The sequence below is a fragment of the Carassius auratus genome, chromosome 7 (genome assembly GCF_003368295.1).
Source record: "Carassius auratus strain Wakin chromosome 7, ASM336829v1, whole genome shotgun sequence".
Lineage (NCBI taxonomy): Eukaryota > Metazoa > Chordata > Actinopteri > Cypriniformes > Cyprinidae > Carassius > Carassius auratus.
Window position 1 is genome coordinate 13,934,257 of NC_039249.1, and position 20,152 is coordinate 13,954,408.

The 20,152-nt window shown below is 36.6% G+C and overlaps 1 protein-coding gene across 2 annotated transcripts in view; it reads right to left on the reverse strand.

The window, feature by feature from the left end:
• Positions 1 to 19,826, reverse strand: part of map2k5 (mitogen-activated protein kinase kinase 5) — a 49,382-nt gene extending 29,556 nt beyond the window's left edge. Inside the window, exons 1-9 of one of the 2 annotated variants that reach the window (XM_026267500.1) lie at positions 19,402 to 19,826; positions 19,186 to 19,234; positions 18,836 to 18,903; positions 13,383 to 13,452; positions 12,919 to 12,959; positions 11,708 to 11,775; positions 9,676 to 9,724; positions 6,393 to 6,457; positions 1,295 to 1,334 (exon numbers count right to left, since the gene is read on the reverse strand). In XM_026267500.1, the coding sequence (XP_026123285.1) occupies positions 1,295 to 1,334; positions 6,393 to 6,457; positions 9,676 to 9,724; positions 11,708 to 11,775; positions 12,919 to 12,959; positions 13,383 to 13,452; positions 18,836 to 18,903; positions 19,186 to 19,234; positions 19,402 to 19,533 (582 nt within the window). In that variant the 5' untranslated portion in view covers positions 19,534 to 19,826. Of the gene's footprint in view, positions 1 to 1,294; positions 1,335 to 6,392; positions 6,458 to 9,675; positions 9,728 to 11,707; positions 11,776 to 12,918; positions 12,960 to 13,382; positions 13,453 to 18,835; positions 18,904 to 19,185; positions 19,235 to 19,401 lie in introns of both variants that reach the window. The other variant, XM_026267499.1, reaches the window with a different exon arrangement.
• Positions 19,827 to 20,152: the final 326 nt, after the last annotated feature.

The following is a 20,152-nucleotide window of genomic DNA, read 5'->3' on the forward strand; positions in this document are numbered from 1 at the left end:
ACACATACATGTTGACCTTTCTGAACTATCAAATGAGAAATTGAAATCTCAAATGAAATCCATTTACAACCAAACAGAACACTTAAGCAAAGTTTGTTATATCCAACTCACATATGCAATGCTAGACACTTCACCTTATCTTTTCCAACAATTTTACATCAGGTAAATACAACTTGCAGACATAAGCAGTCATTCACGTCTACTTTCTGTGCATCAATACTTCTGTTTCAGCTCAATTTTGAGTCTCTCTTCAGCCAGTACGGACAGGAAACTAAAACACCTACCACGTAAAAACAATAACATCGAAAGCTGGCATATAAACTCTCAAAGAGATATTCCAAGGCTAAAGATTCTATTATTACAAAGTTCTGAAATGAAAACTCGATGTTTTCTGTTGCAACCTAGGTGTTCGATCTCTCTTTTTCCACTTTTGTCATGAAGCAGCGACTAGCTAAAATGCTTCTTTAGTTAAGGTTAGATTATCAGCCTCCCACTGAAATAATTGATTACAGGTAAGGCAGTAAGGCAAGGCCACGCAGTTAAAGCTCAGCAGAGATCACTTACAGCCTTAGCCAAATAGATAGCCCTGCTCGAGCAGACCCAGGCAGAGCGCAGACGGAAAGATGAGCAGACAGCAGAAACGAGAGGAGAGGAGGACAGATAGGAGATAAGACAGAAGAGAAGTGAGAGGATAAAAGTAAACTAAACAGATGTCAATGACGACGATGGGAAAGGGGAGAAAGAGAAAAAAATATGTAAGAAAGAAGTGAAAGAAATGGCAGAACAGAGACCAGTTAAGATAGAAAAATCAAGCCGCTCTGGTGTATGAGGTGCCACAGGTTCTCAATCATGCCCAGCTGAGGCGATGTGTGTAGGAGTGCTGGATTTGCTCTTTTGTGCTCTTCAATTAGAGCACTATTAACATCTCCAGTGGTTATTCACTGCATCATGCCGCAGTGAAGTCCACCTGTAAAAGGTGTGACACCTCTTTTTCTCTGAGGGTTCTATATCTATTTAAAAAGGGTTGTACTGGCTGTATGATTTTTTTTTTAACCCAGTAGTTCAATATGTGCTATAATATCATATGTTGGGTCTTTGTGTGTGTTATCATGGTTTTTCTATGTGAGCCAAATAACTCTGCCAATATGTAATCAACAATATGTATAAGTTGTATTAAGTGTACTAAATTAAAAACTGTAAATTCCTATAATTTAATGTAATGGTTGAGTGGTCGCTTTCAGTTCCAGAGCTTGAGGTTCTAAAGCATACAGAGAGAGATATGTATTGTTCTTACCTTCACTGCTACAATTCTCTTCCCAAGCAAGTGGTAAGCTCTGTCAAAATTGAAAAGAATTGAATGAATGGCAATGCAAATTTTCTTAGCAGTACCTTACTTCTGTAAAATGTAAAAAACAAACAAATCAAAATGTGTATGTACACTACTCTTTAAAAGCTTGGGTGCTTTACTTTTATTCAGCAACGATGCATTAAATTGATTAAAAAAAAGTGAAAGATTATACAAAAGATTTCCATTTTAAATAAATGCTGTTCTTTTGAACTGTCTGTTCATCAAAGAATCATTAAAACTCATGATTTCATTAAAAATAAGCAGCACAAGTGTCTTCAACATTAATCATAAGAAATTTTTCTTAAGCACCAGATCAACAAATTAGACTGATTTCTGAAGGATCATGTGTAAACTGAAGACAAGAATAATAGTTTTAAAAAATCCAGCTTTGCCTTCACAGGAATACATTACTTTAAATCACTAGAACAAAACATGTTTATTTTAACAATATTTTTCACAATATAATTTTTTTTTACTATTTGTGTTTATTTTTAAAATGCAGCATTGGTGGGCATATTACAATATCTTACGGATCCCAAACATATATGTGTCTGTATTTTTATCTTATGCATTTAAACATTTTAAACACTGCTTATGCATCCAAACACTTTTTTTTTAGCCAATATACACACACAATAAAACTAAATTAGGGACAGACATTCAATGATTGACGTTTAAGGATGGAAACTATGTTAAAGGTTTTGTTTAAGTCAGAGCAACCTGAGATGCACATCCATATGACTAAGTAAGACACCCAGGTGCTTTTTAAACATTTGTATTTATTTACAGATTATCAGCGGCTTAATCGCTACGAAAAAGATCTTAGAGGAGGGGTGTCCTCATCCTAAGTGTCAAATGCAGGTGAGGTCAACCCTGAGTCAGTCACCTGCGAAACCTCAGACATTCTGAGCTGTGGAGCGTTATCAGCTCCGTTCCTGTTTCAGCGTGAGCTCTCCCAGACAGGCCTCCTGTTACAGGTCGAATTAACGGCAAAGCCACAATTATTTAATTATGATCCTTGCTCATTCTGAGCAGTGGATCTGGTTACTGCAGTAGGTGCTGAAGAGGAGTTGGGTTACAATAACCCACGACATGGTCCATTCCACCAGATAATATACTGTAACAACAGACAGCTGCCAAACGAGGGTGGATTCAACAACACAGAAGCACGGTATGTGTGTTTGTGAAGAGAATGAGAAAAGAAACGACAGAAGAAGAAAAAGACTGATTTGATTATGAATCTCTGTATGTATGTGCGTATACATCTGCAGTATATAAATTGGCAGTGGTTTGTGTTTGAGACAGTGCATGTGATTTATGGGAAATAGATGGCTGATCTGGTTACAGCTCTAGACACCTTGTAAGTCCGGCAAGCCTTTAATTAATGTCGCACTAAGTGACGCGACGGCTAACTTCCCTCATTTAGGATGAGGACACTCGATCCCATCTCACCTCAGTGTCCTCTGCAGGTACACTTTACACTTTGGAAGATTCTGAGCCATACAAGGTACACAGATGCTCAGCGATATGTTTGCTTATTGTTAACACACACACAAAAAATATGTACTGAAAATTAAATCTTAAAGTGTTCAAGTAATTGTAAAGAAACACTGAAAAAAGACTTTATCTTTTGGAGGTGGTACGGCGTGATGGGTACAGCTCAGGGCTGACTATAGGATGGTTGCTAGTTTCACTTCACGCATGTAGCGAGTCATAAGCATTACTATTGTGCCCTTGAGCAAGACATTTAACTCCAGGTCTCTCCATAGGGATCGCCTGTGTAATATGTATGCTATAAGTTGCTTTGGATAAAAGCATCTGCTTAATGACTACTTACTACTGCCAACTCAACCAATTTAGTTGTCTGAATGGTCGCTTCAGGACATTCTGAACAGTAATGTATCCTACTAAGCCCATTCGCAAAGTTCAGATAAAGTCCTTGAACTTTGACCCTGCTGAGTAAGTCATGCAGCAATGACTTAAGACTGACAGACGTGTGGTCAGGACGAGGTGACGTAGTGACGTGTGGTCCTGACCCCCGTAAATGTGTCCCTATTCTCTGTTTGTTATTTACACTCCAGAGCCCGAGGTAATAAAAGCTCTGTCATGCAGTATTCATGGATCTCTCAAAGACAGCTATCCCATGCATGTGCGTTTGCAGACGAACACACACGCATGCAACCACACAAACAGGTTTCGATTACAGTGGCCAATGCAGACCAGACAGTTCTCTCAGTTTCTTTCTCAATGCCATCTAACCTGAGATGACCAGATGATCACCTCACCTGAAAGAAAGCCACAAAGCGATGTGCGCGAGAAGAAACAAAGCCTACAGCAATGGTTCTCACCCGGTGGGTCGTGACCCAAAAATTAGTTGCAGACTAGTTCTAATGGGTTCACAAATTGTAGGGGGAAAAAACAATGTTAAAGGTAAATATAATATGATAAAATATATAGCATGTATATATATGTATATATATATATATATATATATATATATATATATATATGTGTGTGTGTGTGTGTGTGATATATATATATATATATATATATATATATATATATATATATATATATATATATATATATATATAAAATACACACATACACACACACACACACACACACACACATATATATATATATATATATATATATATATATATATATATATATATATATATATATATATATATATATATATATATATTTATTGCAATTAATTGCATGATTGTTTTATGCAAAAAAAAAAAAAAATCATGCATCCAAAAGTAGTGTACTGTGCATTTTTAAAACATTTAAAAGTACTGCTATATGAACAAAAGTCGCTGGGGTATATATATATATATATATATATATATATATATATATATATATATATATGCATTCCTAAGAATTCATTTGGACAACTTTAAAGGTGATTTTCTCACTATTTAGGTTTTTTTGCACCCTCAAATTAGGGCTGGGCGATATATCTAATGATATAATCATGCGCATTTAGTCTGTAAATCTGGTTCTGTGATTATCTTGACCAAATATTGTCCGATCCTAATAAACCGTACATCAATGGAAAGCTTATTTATTTAATCTCGAAAAATGTGAATAATTTTTAGAGAATAATTAGGGTGTGCTCACACTGGGCAATCCTAACCCCCAAAAAGTCTGGTTCATTTGACTAGTGTGATCACTCCGTTTAACAGTCCCTGGCTCGGCTGGAAGAGGTGGGCAAGAGGGCGGTTCAGTTATATATAGATCAGAGTGTGAGCTCTAACCGCACCGGAGTGCATAACTTCTGATACGTGCTGCATGACTGTGTGAATATTTCTGAGCGGCAAAAGTGATAGATGTGTACAGCAATATATTGTGAGAGGGCTGTGTGTTACCATACGATTCAAAATAATAAACCACAATGTTAACAAAACAATGCACTCCAATGTGCTAAGCAAGCGGTTCTCTGTTGTCTTCACATGCTATCGGAAACTTCCTATTTCCCATTTATGAAGTCATGATTATGAGCTCATTGCATTCTTTTCTGTTAAAAATGGTGGACAGTGGTTTTAAATGATGATGCTTCACCGAAATAATTTGAATGGAAGCATCCCCTCCTGTGGCCCATGATTTGTTTGTATGTGTATTCAGAGCCAGTGAGCAATGGACTTTCATAATAATAAAAAACTGGTTAACGCGATAAAATAATTATCAGCGGTAATCAATTAATGCGTTATTCTTGTATCCATTTGTATATTCTTGTATCTACAGTATGCATATATTTGTTCAGAATTGTAGAGTATGAATTTAAGAATGTTTTTGTTTACTATTTCTTTTCTCTGATTTGTGGGCAAGAAACATGCTTATAAACACAGTTACACAACCTCAAGGGGTGCAGGTTAGGTGAAAGCCTTACAGAAAAAATTATATTTATTTATTTCTAAGAAAAGCAATTTAAGTGAATACCCTCGGCGCCATCCTGTATGCAGTCTGATGGTCACAAAGGTTTGTGTTTTGCATAAAGGAGAGTGCGTGTATGAGAGCGAGCACAGTAGAGGTGACCGAGGACAGCTGTGGAGATGGATGGGAGACTGACCTAAATTTCCCTACGAGCAACATCAGAGATTATATTACATTTCACCTGCCGCTACCTGTACTGCACTGCAGCTGTCAGTCTAAGCAGGAAACACAATAACACTAAATGTTACCTTCTTCTTTTAAGATCATGAATATGTAGTGAACAAAATAGAAATAAAAAAATAAAGATTCTTGGTATTACAATTTTGCACTGGTTTTTAGTGCCAACCGACTTCCTATGCTCAGAACGGCTGTATTTCTCGATCTAACTCTTTAAAGAGAAAGAACAAAGGGAGAAAAAAAAAAGGTTTGAATTAGAAGATGAATGCGAAATTCAGCAGTTTCTTTTGTTTGAGGGGAAAAAATAATTCTAGGCAAACACATTTAGTGCTGAGCTCGCCAGACTGCATTCTTGTCTGGGTTGCAGTATTGGCTTTTTTAAAATGGTTGAACAATTTCCAACAACCCAGAGGTGCCCCTCCAAGTAAGAGAAGCATATGATGAAAGTCTGTGTGAGCCACAAAAGCACACAGAGCCTTTTCAACAGTCACTAGGTTCAAGAAATTAATGAAATGATTTGTGTGTGCAAGATGATGACCTTGCCCTGTCCTGTATAGGCTGTGGTACATAGCTTTGGCACGGAACGCTTTAGAAGGATCAAAAAGAGTCACTTCAACTTCACTAAATCAGCATCGTCCTTAAGTCACATGTCTCAAGACATTTCGTGAATCATAATATTGGGGGGTTGTTGAAGGACGTCTGAAAACATGAGCACATGTGAGACCAATGTAAAATTAATCAGAACATGAGTGCAGGCAACAAAACACTTTTTCCTTTTCAGTTTCATTCTCATGGTTCAATTTGTTGGCTCTGGTTAAAACCTATAGATTGCACTAAAGGGTAAAGAAGGCCTTTGAAGAGGCTGACCACAATCAGTCTAATTAAATCTCAAGGTAAAAACCACGAGAGCAACACTCACTTGTAAACTGTTCCGCCATTTCCATGGCCAAGCTGCTCCTGGTACTGGAGGTCATGTTCATTTATCTAAACAAACACAGGAAAAAAAAGAGAGAAAGACTCTGCAGTTATCCAAAGAGGACAGAATCTAAATAATCAAGGGGGAGCGGTGAAATGTCTATTTCCTTGGTGGGAATGTGTATGCATGCATTCATAGACTTGTCAATGAGATTACCACTACAGCAGTGTTCTATTCTTTCTTTAGCTCAATACATGTAAATAGTAAAATAAACTAAAGTGAGCTGATAAATTGAGAGACAGAAACAGAGGAAGACAGAAAAGAGAAAGCAAAGCAGAGTCAAAAGAGACCCCACAGTTGTAAAAGCAACACCAAGTTGAAAAAACCCTACTTAGGTCCAGAAAAACTGCAATTCCAGTGTACGGTCAAATTGATCTTTGGCAAAGAGTTTGATTGACAGGTGATTAACAATGGTGTGTACTGACGTCTTTCTGTGGTTAAAATACATTCTGATATTCTGTCTTGTTTATTTCACGCTTAAAGTAAATATGAAAAGAGTTTGCTTGCTGCTTGAACTGAGGTGCTACAGTGATGTCATGACACATTAAAGACCCACAAAATGTTATGTATTTACTGTTTGAGTTTTTTAAAAGAAAAATTACCAAATTTGTAAGCTGAGATCTGAAAAGTAACCTCCTCTATCTTGTCAGTCCACGTTTTGTCAGTTTCCTTTTTGCTCCGCGATGTATTTTTCACTGCGTGAGAACATGATGTGTAGTGTGAGAGCTGCATGGCTTGTGCTTTGATAAAAGCTGGCAAAATGGCCAGAAGGACTGGTATGACTTTAACATTCAGTCAGTTTTAGGGACATCGGAATGACCTCCATCTTTATTTCAGCCTCTCGATTTGAATATAAAATTAAATACATGCTGTAGGTCATAATCCTCAGACCTTCAAGTAAGACTAAATGTCAGTGGCCAATTACAACAAACCCCTCAATATGGTTTAACCACTATAGATTTTCAGAACTTAAGGGGTCTGTAAAACCAGAAGCTGAGTATCTCTGTGGCTCTGTTTTATCTTAATTATAAACATACTTGTTTGTAATGCAAACAGTTCTATTGTTTACTGAACTATACTGCACTTACTGCTATTTTTCTCGTTGTTTCTCTATAGAGGCTAACGAACCGCAAGTCTCGCCCATAGGCTTACTTCCGTGTTCAAGAATACGATGGATATATAAATTATTTATAGTTACATGTATTCAAATAAATTAAACATTTTAGAATAATAATGACCCTATTATTTAATATTATCAACAGCAGCATTTTTTCATTAGTATATTATTACATTTAGTATATCTTCTACCAAGTAATATGATATCATTTCCACATATCAAGAACTATATGCCTTAACAACAAATGGTCATATCGTCAGTCAGATATTATCGTGCATGGGTGGAGCAAGCGAGAGAGACTCTTTGTTGTGGCGTTTTAAACCGGGCAGGTGCGGGAGAGAGAGCCTATGGAATCACCAATATTTGAAAAAATATACTTTAAAACATACTGATAAACTAACGTTAAATATAAAAATACTGTATTTAAAACAGCTAGTTCATATATAGTCGGACGCAACTGTCATATCATGCGTCCTGTGACAAATTTGCCACATCTGCGCATGGAAGTTATCAAACTAATATTCTGCAAAATCAGTCAACGGTGAAAATCAATAGTAGATTTCATTTAAAGTCTAGCAGTTTAACACTAATATTGGACATACACGAACACGTTAAAAATAAAGCATTTAAAACAGGTAAGTACATATATTTGGGGTAAAGTTGAATTAAACTGATGCATCGGTCATACAACACTCGGGAGCGGGCTCCCCATGATGAGACCGAAGCACCGTCACAGAAACAAGAATGAGATGCATAACTAACATAACTGTCACTGTGGCATTAAACTCAGTTAGTGAGGGCTCGTTTTAAATATTGCACATATATAGGCCGTTAAGATTACTTGTAAAAGTGCAATGAAATACCTTATATCTGCAGATGATGTACGTCTGTTTGTGGATGGAGATTTTGAAATGGCCAAAACTATGTATTTTGCATGCATCATATTATAGTGCGGAGTGCATGAAAATAATAACAAGGAGGCAGAACGAACTTATCATCCATAGTGTTTCTCAAGTCCTACGTCATCATCACATAGTGAGCGTTAGAAGTCAAGTGATCAGTCTTTAAGAGAAGGACTACGCAAGAACCACTATTGTGGAGAAGTTCGCTCTGCTGCCTTGTTATTTAGTCTTTACTTTATTTGTAAAGCAAAGAAAGAGTTAATCTCTCATGAATGAGAAGAACGCGTTGTCGTGTAGCAGCTATTAAATGTACGGGATACCACACCTCGTTTTCTATCTCTTTAATTTCATGGATTTAACGAGTTACCCGAGTCAAAGCGGACAACTTCAGCGACAACAGGCTCTAATCCTCCTGCGCTCGTGTGTGTGTGTGTGTGTGTGAAATGCGGTGCTGAAGTGAAATAGCTGGGCAGTTGATAGCCAAATTATAATAAGCAGCCTAACAAAAATAATAGTTATTATAATCTTATACATTAATAGGAAAATGAGCCTAATATCGTCTTGATTATCGACAAAGAAATCTGCTTATGTCGATATCTATGACTATCGTCGATACACGATACTGTCGTCTAACGGCACAACCCTAGGAAGTACAGTTATTCTCTTGTGAAGTCAATGCTCTGCTGACTGCTGGGGCCCAGTGCAGGACATCCGATTAGGCCGAAGTGTGTGTGTGTGTGTGTGTGTGTGTGAATGCATGAGGGAGGATGCTAGTGCTCCATTAACTGTGCATGTTATAGGTCTTAATTGTCTATCTGACACACTTTGGTTGACAGACTGGCCTGCTGGGGGCCTGTGGAGGGAGGAGAAAGGGTGACAGGGAAATGGGGAGGGGTGAGCAGAAGGACACACACAGATACAGCTCTGATCACTCAAGATAAAGATCTCAACCATATCACAGAGAAAGGGTCAGAAAGCCCTTTAGGGGCAATCAATAGATGCTTTTGCACATTAGCACACATGGTGACAAATTAAATGGGATGAGTGATATCAAGCATCACTGGATGAGTGGTAGCAGCATCACTAACAAGATAATCCAATTCGATTGAAGTGGGAATACAGTGCGGTATACATATATGTGTGTGTGTGTGTGTGTGTGTGTGTGTAAGAAGTAAAAGTGTGTGTTGTGAGGGGAGGGCTACTATACCTGTCCATTCGTCAAAATCTTCTTAAGCTCAGCAGAAGATTTCTTTAAACTGCTGAAGTGAAAAGACAAGGAATGACATTTTGTAAAGATGACTCAATAATGCTTTGCAAAAAACTGAAATGATGAGTGAATTGTTTAGAGCAGTTACTTCACATTAGAAATGTCAGATGAGAATAATTTGTCTAGTATGAGCTGCTGCATTTAATTTCCCTACATTACTGCCGAATAACACACACTGGCCTTCAGAATGCAGGTCTCTGTACTGTGCCGGGGATTTCTTTCTCTAAGACAGAATCCAATTAATATCCATTTAAAAAAAAAAAAATGTTTTTACTGTATATTGTGGGCATGAAGACTGCAAACTGTAACTGTTCACAACAAGGCCCTATTGATTAATATATCTATTTTCCTGAAAAAATAAATACTTCTACTTATATCATGACTGATTTCCAAAGCTCAAAGACACCATAATGGGACAAACCCATTAATAAATAAACAGGCATTACATTGTTAACATACACTAAAGTTCAAAGGTTTGGGTTCAGTAAGATTTTTGATTTATGATCTTAGGCTCACAATGGCTGCATTTGTTTGCTTAAAAATACAGTACAAACAGTAATAATGTTAAATATTAGTACAACTAAAAATACTTATTTAAAAATTATTTTTTAAACAAATTATATTGATTTATGTGATGGCAAAGCTGAATTTTCTTAGCAGCCATTATTCCAGTCTACAGTGTCTCATGCAGTGTTCCCTCTAAATATTTCTGCTGAGCATAACTTTTCTCTGTCGGGCAGACATTTCTTTATACCCTGCAGACCTGTACAGCGCACACACAAAAAAAGTGTGTAACTTTTAACTTTAATGTGCTATTTATATTTGAACTGACCATTGATGTAACTACTTGATGTACATTTTAGGTTACCTGAGGAAACATTTTATACAGTATAATAATACACTGCAGTCCAAAAGTTTGGGATCAGTAACATTTTTTGCAGAAGTTTCTTATGCTCATCAAGGCTGTATCTTTTTGAAATACTGCAATTTAAAACAAAAGTTTTCTATTTGAATGAACTTTAAAATACAATTTATTCCTGTGACGCAAAGCTGAATTTTCAGCATCATTACTTCAGTCTTCAGTGTCACATGATCCTTCAGAAATCATCCTAATATGCTGATTTATAATCAGCGTTTGATGCAGTTGTGCTGTTTAATGTCTTTTGGGACCTGTGACAATTTTTCAGGATTCTTGAAACAGTGTTTTTTTAAAAATAGAAATGTTGTGTTAAAATATACACTACTAATCAAAAGTTTGGGGTCAGTTAATTATGTTCTTTCTTTGTTTAAAGAAATGAATCATTTTATTCAGGAAGGACGTGTTAAATGGATAAAAAATGTTAGTAAAGACTTATATTGTTGTTAGAAACGATTTCTATTTTGAATAAATGCTGTTCTTTTTAACTTTTTATTAATCAAATAACAAAGAAAAAATTTTTACAGGTTCCAAAAAACATTAAGCAGCACAACACTTTCAACATTGACAATAAATCAGCATGCTAGAATGATTTCTGAAGGATCATGTGATGCTGTGAAGACTGTAATCGAGTAATAATGCTGAAAATTCAGCTTTGCTTCACAGGAATAAATTAGCCTATATTTTAAAGTGCATTAAAATAGGAAACCAATATTAGAAATTGCTATATTATTTCACAATATTACTGTTTTTAAAATATTAGTGGAAGAAGCGCGCAGCTTAGACTGAACATGGTCACCCGATCCATCAGAAACATTCCAATATGCTGCTTTGATGCTCAAAAACATAAATGTTAAAAAAACATAATCTGCTGACCAAGAAATATGGAAAACTTGAGGCATTAATATCTAGAACAGAACCAAATAGATTTTATAGTCAACTATTGATTTCGTAAAAGAATTTCTAATGCAGTATACATATATATTTACTAACAAAAATCGATTCCAAATACGGTTTCTCTCTCAATGAGGGCAGGCATGATCTGGGATCACTCACCTATCACTGGACCGGGAATCAGCCGCAGAGGAGCCCCTGCCACATGAGGATTCGGGCCGCGTGTTCACCTGCGGGCAAACAAAGACAATCAGAGCCCTGTGCTAATTAACCTGTGATTCAACAGCAAACTGTCTGGTTTGGCTGCAAGGTTAATTGGCTTTTGTGAGGGAGGCAGAGAGAAATAAAGCGAGAGGCTTGAGGAAAGGGGTCACTTCATCTATCAGGCAAAACTGTGGAAAAAATGTGCAGTAAAGCACTGATTCTCTTCTTAATTAGTGTCTATGAAGACCTCATTTAGATCGGTTTATCATGTTTTTTTTTTATTCTCTTCAAGTCAATTAATCCAGAATTAAACAAAAAACCATTGACTAAGATGGTCCCTATCATACTATTTAAATAAACGGAAACTACATCTCCCTAAGCCGGGGGTTAGTAAGGTTTTTTCAAACAAATTAATAGTTGTATTCAGCAAGGACGCATTCATCATTTAAAAGAAAGAGTAAAGAAAATGTACAGTGCTGCAAAAAATTACTATTTCAGATAAATGATGTAATTTTGTATTACCCAAAGAACGTTCTATAAATCAAAGAATCTTGAAAAATAAAATAAAAGAATCATAAGCACAAAAATATTAAGCAGCATAAGTGTTTTCAATATTAATAAATGTTTCTTGATCACCACATCAGTATATTAGAATAATTTCTAAAGACTGGAGTAATGACTGCTGAAAATTCAGCTTTGACATCACAGGTGTAAATTACACTGCAATAAAAAAAAAAATACTAGTTAATAATATTTCTGTGGTGATGCACAAGAACATAAAAAGAGCATAAGAAGCATAAAATGCTGTGTAGTGCCTAAAAGACTTCTTTCAAAAATATGAAAAAGGATAAATAAATAAAAATAACGAATGCATTTTTTTTTTTTTAATCGCACAAATCGTAAACTTCGGAATCTTCATGCAAGCTTTAAATATGTTTTTGTTACAGAATTGCATAGTTTTGTATAATGTTTCCTAATTGTGTAACATAGAAAGTGGAACAAATAATTCTTATTTTAGAAGATAAAAAATACAAATGAAAGCAGTGAGGGGGTAGAAAATAAGGGACAGATAGACAGAGATTCTTGACTTCAATTGACATTTCAATAAGTGGTACACGGCATAACCAATCCATGCCCAACTCTGCTGAAACAATCATTGAGACACATACCTTCAGGCCATGTATATTGCGGATCCCTGGGGTCTTACCGGCTGAAAAGAAAATTGACTAGATTGTAGATCACGTGAGGCCAGAGAAAAAGAACATGAGCAGAATATATTAAATGTTTAAAATGACAGAATGATTCTATCTGCATCACTGCAAAACAGACGTACTGAGACACAGCTTAGGGAGCCTTTAACTATCATAAAGAATATTGTGTGTGTGAATGCATATATATTCAAAAAGAAATTGCTTCACTTAACCAAACTGATACTTACTCTTCTCACAGAGGCCACTGAGGAGAAAATAAAGTGTGATTTTGCTAACAGAAAATGCTCATGCACAGACAGATGTGAGCAGGGCACTGCTGAGTATGGGGTTTTAAACTGTGATCTAGGCGGGCCTCGGGCACATTTACTGTTGCAGTGTTGAACTGTAAATTGGACAGGCACACTAACACACACAATACACACCTCGTGGAAATATCTGTAAAGGCTCAGGTAACAGTCCATTGATGCGTTGCTCCATCACTGTGTTGCAATACTGCAGAGAATAAAGTGGATAAAAAAATACAAAATAAATATTAAAAACAGCCCGGTTCATTTTTTTTTTTTCAGTATATTACACACAGAATCTATATAATGCTCAATGACGGTCTCCCAGAAAAAAGTCCCATGGATTACATAAAAGCAATCTTATGTCAAAAAACACATTCTCTTTCTCTCAGAGTCACTTGCATTTTGGGAGGAAAAGAAAAGATGCTAAATGAATCGGGCACCCTGCTCAGCTAAGCTTTTTGAAACACCAGTCACCCTCTGTATCAATTCATCTGTTGTAATGGCTGCCAGACGCAGACCAATCACTACATTTTCTCATTTCAGTCTGACGTAAAAGCAATCTGCCAGTAATGGCTGCCCATTAATTAATTACACTGCATAATAGGCTGAAATGGAGTCTGGCATTTATAAACCTTATATTCTGATATTATTAATGTCATGGCAAGCTTTTTGTGTTATTATTTTTTACTTGAACTAATCCAGTGATAATGTATTTAATTTATCTAATTGCGCCATTTATAAAGAAATTGTAAAGACTTGTTTTGTAATGATACTGTTCATTTACTTAAATGAGACTTTGTGATATTTTATATTAATATGTGTGTATACATATTTAGTGCTGTCAAAAGATTAATCGCATAATTTTTTTTTTTTACATAATATATGTATATCTATGTATATTCATTGTTTATATATAAATACACAAAGTGTAAATTTGGAAAACATTTTTATGTACTGTATTTACATGTTTATATTTATATTCATGTAATCTATATTATTATAAACAAAATATTTCCTTAAATATATACATGCATGTGTGTGTATTTATATATGCATAGTAAATATGCACAGCACACACACAAATATTATGTAAACAAAAACGTTTATTTTGCATGCATTAAATCATGATTAATTGTTTGACAGAACTAATACACACACACACACGGAAAAAAAACTAACTACAAATTATATCATTTGTTAGTTTATATTTATTTATAACGAAAATTTATACTATACTTATAATAAATATTCAATATTAATTACAAATTGATCTTGTAAAGAAAATTGTGAAAAGTGAAAACTTTTCAGAAACTTGTCTAATACATGTATTTTACATGTGATATGTGAGATTATATATATATATATATATATATATATATATATATATATATATATATATATATATATATATATATATATATACACAAATATATTTTATTTATTATTTTATATATTATTGTATAAAAATGCAATATTTTTAAGGTGATTTTGCAATTGAGGTGTCATCTTTTACTTTTACTGATTCTATTTCAAAAGAACTCCACTCTCTTTCGAACCTGTGCAGAGATTTTTGTCTCCTGCCAAAAAACAAATTCAATTGATGTTTCGGTTAACAGAACCATCTGGCCGTTCGTCCTCTTCTCTCAGTCCAGCACGAGACCTTTGTGTCCAAACACAGAGCCCCATCACACACAATAAAGCCATTAAAAACCACAGATCCAGATGGACAAGAGAGGAGGGGAGAATGTCAGTCTTTAAAAGAAAGACAGAAACTGAGAGACAAAGGCAGAACAAGACAAAGGTCAAAAGCAAGCCAAACTGAGGGGCCGGCAGTACAGCGCTGTCCCTCCGCTGCGTGCGAATGCGTGATGAATATGCCGGGGCGTGCACGAGGACATGCAGAGGAAGCAGTGTTAGAGCAGCTGTTATTAAATACCCTATTTATCACTGTCACCTCTCTGCACTGCCTGCAGGCGCTGAAACCATGTAGCTCTACCAAAACGCACACCTTTAATTTTCCACTCGGTTGCTTTATCGATCAGGGCTGCAATTACCTAACTAATCTGTAACAGTGTATTAAAAGAAACCTCCCTTTGTTGGACAATAACTAAAGGCAGTTTGATCACAGGAAGGCAGCATGAGAGCTGGAGGGAACAGAGGAGTCGGACCTCCGCTCTGTTGGACCCCGATCATTAACACACCCCGAGTAAAACGCTCCGTAATTAGCCGGCCCAGCCTGGGAGATCAGTGCATGTGAGTGTGTGTGAGTGTGTGTGTGTGTTAGCGATGCTACATCTGACATGGGTCAGTCTTTAACTTTGAACTAACATCCTGGAAAGGCTGACGGTAAGAAGCAGCTCACCGGGGAGCCAGAACATCTCAGAGATCTCACACTGATGATCGCTACTGGGGTAAAAAAAAAAAAAAACTGCGATAAGACAGTTTGAAGGTCGGCTTCCACCAGAGAGCTCAGCGAATTAGCTTACACACCTGTGAAGCAAAAAGTCATCTCTTAATTCCTATTAAATCTACATAACGGCAGATCCCTTCACATGGATTTAATTGAAGCAAATTTATAAAGGTCCCCATAGAGACCCTAAGAGCCACTAAGGCAAAGGGCAAATGCTTGAAATATGTCCACAATGATCGGTTAAATGTAGACACAAGCTTCCGAACATGTTACAAGCATATTAAATTCCCCCTTCTCAGCAGCTTGCGCTCTCCCCAGAGGAGCAAACAGCATCATGGGAGGAAAAACTCATTTTCAGACAAAGTGGACTCGGTTGTGCTGTTAACCAAAATGCAACGGGGAGGCAATCTGCAACGCGCGGTAATATTCACTGTCAGAGAAATATGGCCTCAAAGAATTCTTTGGTGACGTGCGATGTCACATTCCTTAGGAGGAACATAAGTACATGAGCATTAATGCAGATTGTCGCGAATACTTGCATTCCCGCAGACATCTCCAATGTCAAAATGTGTGCTTCAAAACCAGCCACATGGAGACCGCAGAATTAATCAAGACAGGGAAAAAAAAGTTGAATTACACTCAGGCAGTGCAGGACACCCGCGAGACATCATTGTCAGTGTGTCACCTTCTGGCCTAATCTGGCTAATGACTGCATTGGCCTTGAGAGGTACCACTTTGATAAAGCATCTAAAAATAAATAAATATCAAATCTAAGTGATTTCATTTCCTGCAGAAGCGGTGGTTTTGAAGCCCATGGCTACTCGGGAGTCATTGAGAGCTGATGGGGGGTAAAAGACAACACCAGCTGAAAGTGGATTTTGAAAAATTCCTCTACCCAGGAGGGCTGTGCTTCTAATGAGGCGAAACTTTAAGTATTGAATAATAAATAATAAAAGCTGATAGTTCATTTAACTTCCACTGTACTTCACAGGGGGAAAAACTATTACGAGTCATTACGCTTGGTGTCCACAATGTGAGCAGTAAGTATTGAAAGCACTTCTACGGCGGTCTCGAAAGAAGAGCGTTAAAAACGACAAACCGAAATCTGAGAGAGATGAAGAAGAGAGGAAACAGGAGTAGGCAACAACATTCCCGAACCTGAAAAGAAAGGCAAAAGTTTACGATAGCTTCTTATTAAATACGTGAGACACTAATATTTCCAGCGTTTTCAATTTGTGCCTGGTCACAGGGGGAGCCCGCTGCCTGAGTCAACACAAAAATAATGAATAACAAAAAAATAAACAGGATCGTATTATTACAGTTTTCCCTTTGCTAATCTTGCTTGGTTAACACCTGTATCATTTAAAAGGGGGATCAAGCCAGAGACGCACGTTGCCATGGAAACATCAAGATGTGCAAGCCAGAAAAGGGAAATAGATGAAGAAATTGATGAGAAAAAAAGAAAATATGTAGCTACTTGTCATCCTTGCCAATCAGCAAAGTAATGAGAACACTTTCCCCAAGGGTGAACGGATCTGGAATAATAGATTTGTAATAGCTTTTCCCTTCCAACAAAAACAGTCTCAGCATTCAAAAGTTTAATACAACAGACTGTAATAGAGCGCAACAGTGACCACACACTTTTCAGCAGCCTTGGTTCCGGAAGTACTTTTCTTTGTCTGTTTTCTCCATAGTCATTTCAGTACAGCATTGTGATTAAACTTATGAACCAACCAGCTCCGGGATGAGGTATTGCAATATATCACCGATAACTGTGGTGTTTCAAAAATATTGTGTTAATACTAGTGGTCGACTGATAAATTGCCAAGGCTAATATATTGGTCAATATTTGGCATTTTACAAATATCGGCATTGGCTGATACGTTTTTCTGCTTGACCGATGTGTTTGAGGCAGGACTTTTATTTTGACGGAGCAGAGAGTTGCAGCGACTTGAGTGCACACAGCTCACATTCTCACTCTTGTTTACTGTCATTGTTAACAGTTCTGTCTAATACAGATAGAAGTCTGTCTAGTAATCAGACTGACACGTCTGTGGTGTGGGAGACCCGGGTTCGAATCCACTGTGAGACACCAATGTGTCCATGAGCAAGACACTTAACCCCTAGTTGCTCCAGAGGTGTGCGACCTCTGACATATATAGCAATTGTAAGTCGCTTTGGACAAAAAGCGTCAGCTAAATGTAAATGTAAAAAGGCAAACATTTTAATACTTTATCGTAATACCTCGAAAAATAATATACGACCGTCAAAATACAGAGATGTCAATTCACACGGGACTAATATTATCGCAGGGCCTCGGTGTTCGGCGAAATGTTTTTTGCAGGGAAATTTTTACTTTACAAATTACAGACATGGCAGATTAGCATGGCATCTCATCAGTAAAGCCGGTCCTGTGTAGTAAATCACCATCACCTGTTTTCAGATTGAGCGACTTTCAGTACATAGAGCCATAGTTTATTGACAATTAGGCATAATCGCAGATGAATCGCATTGAATTTCGAACGCGGTTTTGCCTAATTGTCAGTGAACTACGGCTCTATGTAGTGAAAGTCGCTTAATCTGAAAACAGGTGATGATAGTTTACTACTACTCACAGAATCGGCTTTACTGATGAGAAGCGCATGACAATCACTTGCGGTTAATTGCATAGCCCTAACCTCCGCAATTATTGAATTGTGAAAATCTGATATTGATGAAGATGACAGCCCTACCACAAACTATGATTTGACACTAAAAAAATCTGAACCAGAAAAAGATACAAGACTGTAATGAATCCCATGGTATTGCAAATGATGTTGTTGAACAAAGCAACAGGACAACTGACTGTAATAATAAGTACAAAGCAGTCATATATATATGTGTGTGTGTGTGTGTGTGTGTGTGTGTGTGTGTGATTCAACAATATTGATTCAACAAATTACCTTAAAAGTGCAGTGAGACCGACTTAGTTACATCATTTGAAAAGCTTCATGTAATGCTCTTTTGTCAATGTTTTGTGTGACTTCTCTGATTGGTGGAGATTTGTTTACAGTGATAGGAAGTGTAGTTCCCTACTGCCAATCTGGCTATAAAATACATTTTAAAAAAACATTATGCTGAAATCATACTGTTTAACAGCAAAAGGTCTCAGCTGCATTTATACATCAGGCATACTCACATATGACAGCATGGCTTTGAGCTCCTCATCACTGCGAACTGTGATTCGATCACCAACTTCATCCTCATCTGAAATAAACAAGAACACATCTGAATCATCAGCTACTCACTTGCCTATTTAAATCAAACATTTTTATCAATCATCTGCAAATTTGTATATTTATTTATTTATTCCTTATAACCAACTGTATTTTTAGTTCAATAAAGATAACAGCATTGCAAACAGAAAAAGACAGTAGTTATTCTTTAATATCTTCTTGTAGTTTTAAACTTTTATACTGGTTATACTGATAAGTTATTATTTTTATTTTTTTATTGTATTTAAAAAAAGAATATAACAGCAATGCTCACATTCAAAAGCGGTGACTGTGGCTTCAGGCATGACATCCTTGATCGCGCCCTGCCGAACAAGAGGAGAATCACTGAGCCATCACACGTTTGACTGACAGCTGTCAACCAGCACCACTATTCTCACAACGACTCATCAGGGAATGACACACTCCATGAAGGGGTTGTCTCTTAAATGTACTGAGACACCAAATAACTAAAGTTAAAACAGCAACTCACCAGCAGATCGCTGAAGTTGAGATGTGAAGGACAGTCCACGGATGAGTCCATGTCTCCCAGCGGGGTTTTTATCCGAATCACGATTCCTTCGGACTCCATGCTGCACTGGTTATTCAAAACAAGTAAAAGCATAACAAAAACATAATCTTGGCTTTCAGAGCAGATTCCCAGACACACAGCAGCTGTACAGCAAGCTAGACGGCTAGCTGCTTAGCTCACTAACAGTGAAGAAAACATGAAAGTATTCCCCACACAACTGACGCAGCGGCTACTTGTCTAATAAATGAACGAATATCATTAGAGATGTAATGACTTTTGTTAATCCGATTTATAACGAATTTTTTTTCAGTAGTTAAAAAACTGTCAACAATGAAAGTAAAGCGGAGGAAGTTTAGCGGAAGTGTTGTCACATTTACCCGGAAGCTGAAGATCCATTCGATGCACATAAAAGCCAACCACAGGACGTTAGTTTACTGCTAGACATTACTCGCGTAGTTTCTGTGTCAGTTATTGTTGCATGTAATTATTATTTTTATTTCAAAATGTTGTCATTAAATACAATTATTTATTAAATTATCAATAAAAGAGTTTAGTCATGACGTCATTTTGGCCTGTGGTTTGCTTGTGGTTTAAAAATAATTAGATGATCCACAAATGTATATTTACCTACAACAAACCACATTTTCCTGTTTTAATTTTATTTATTATTATTATTATTATTATTGTAAAGAATTTAAACATTATCTAAACC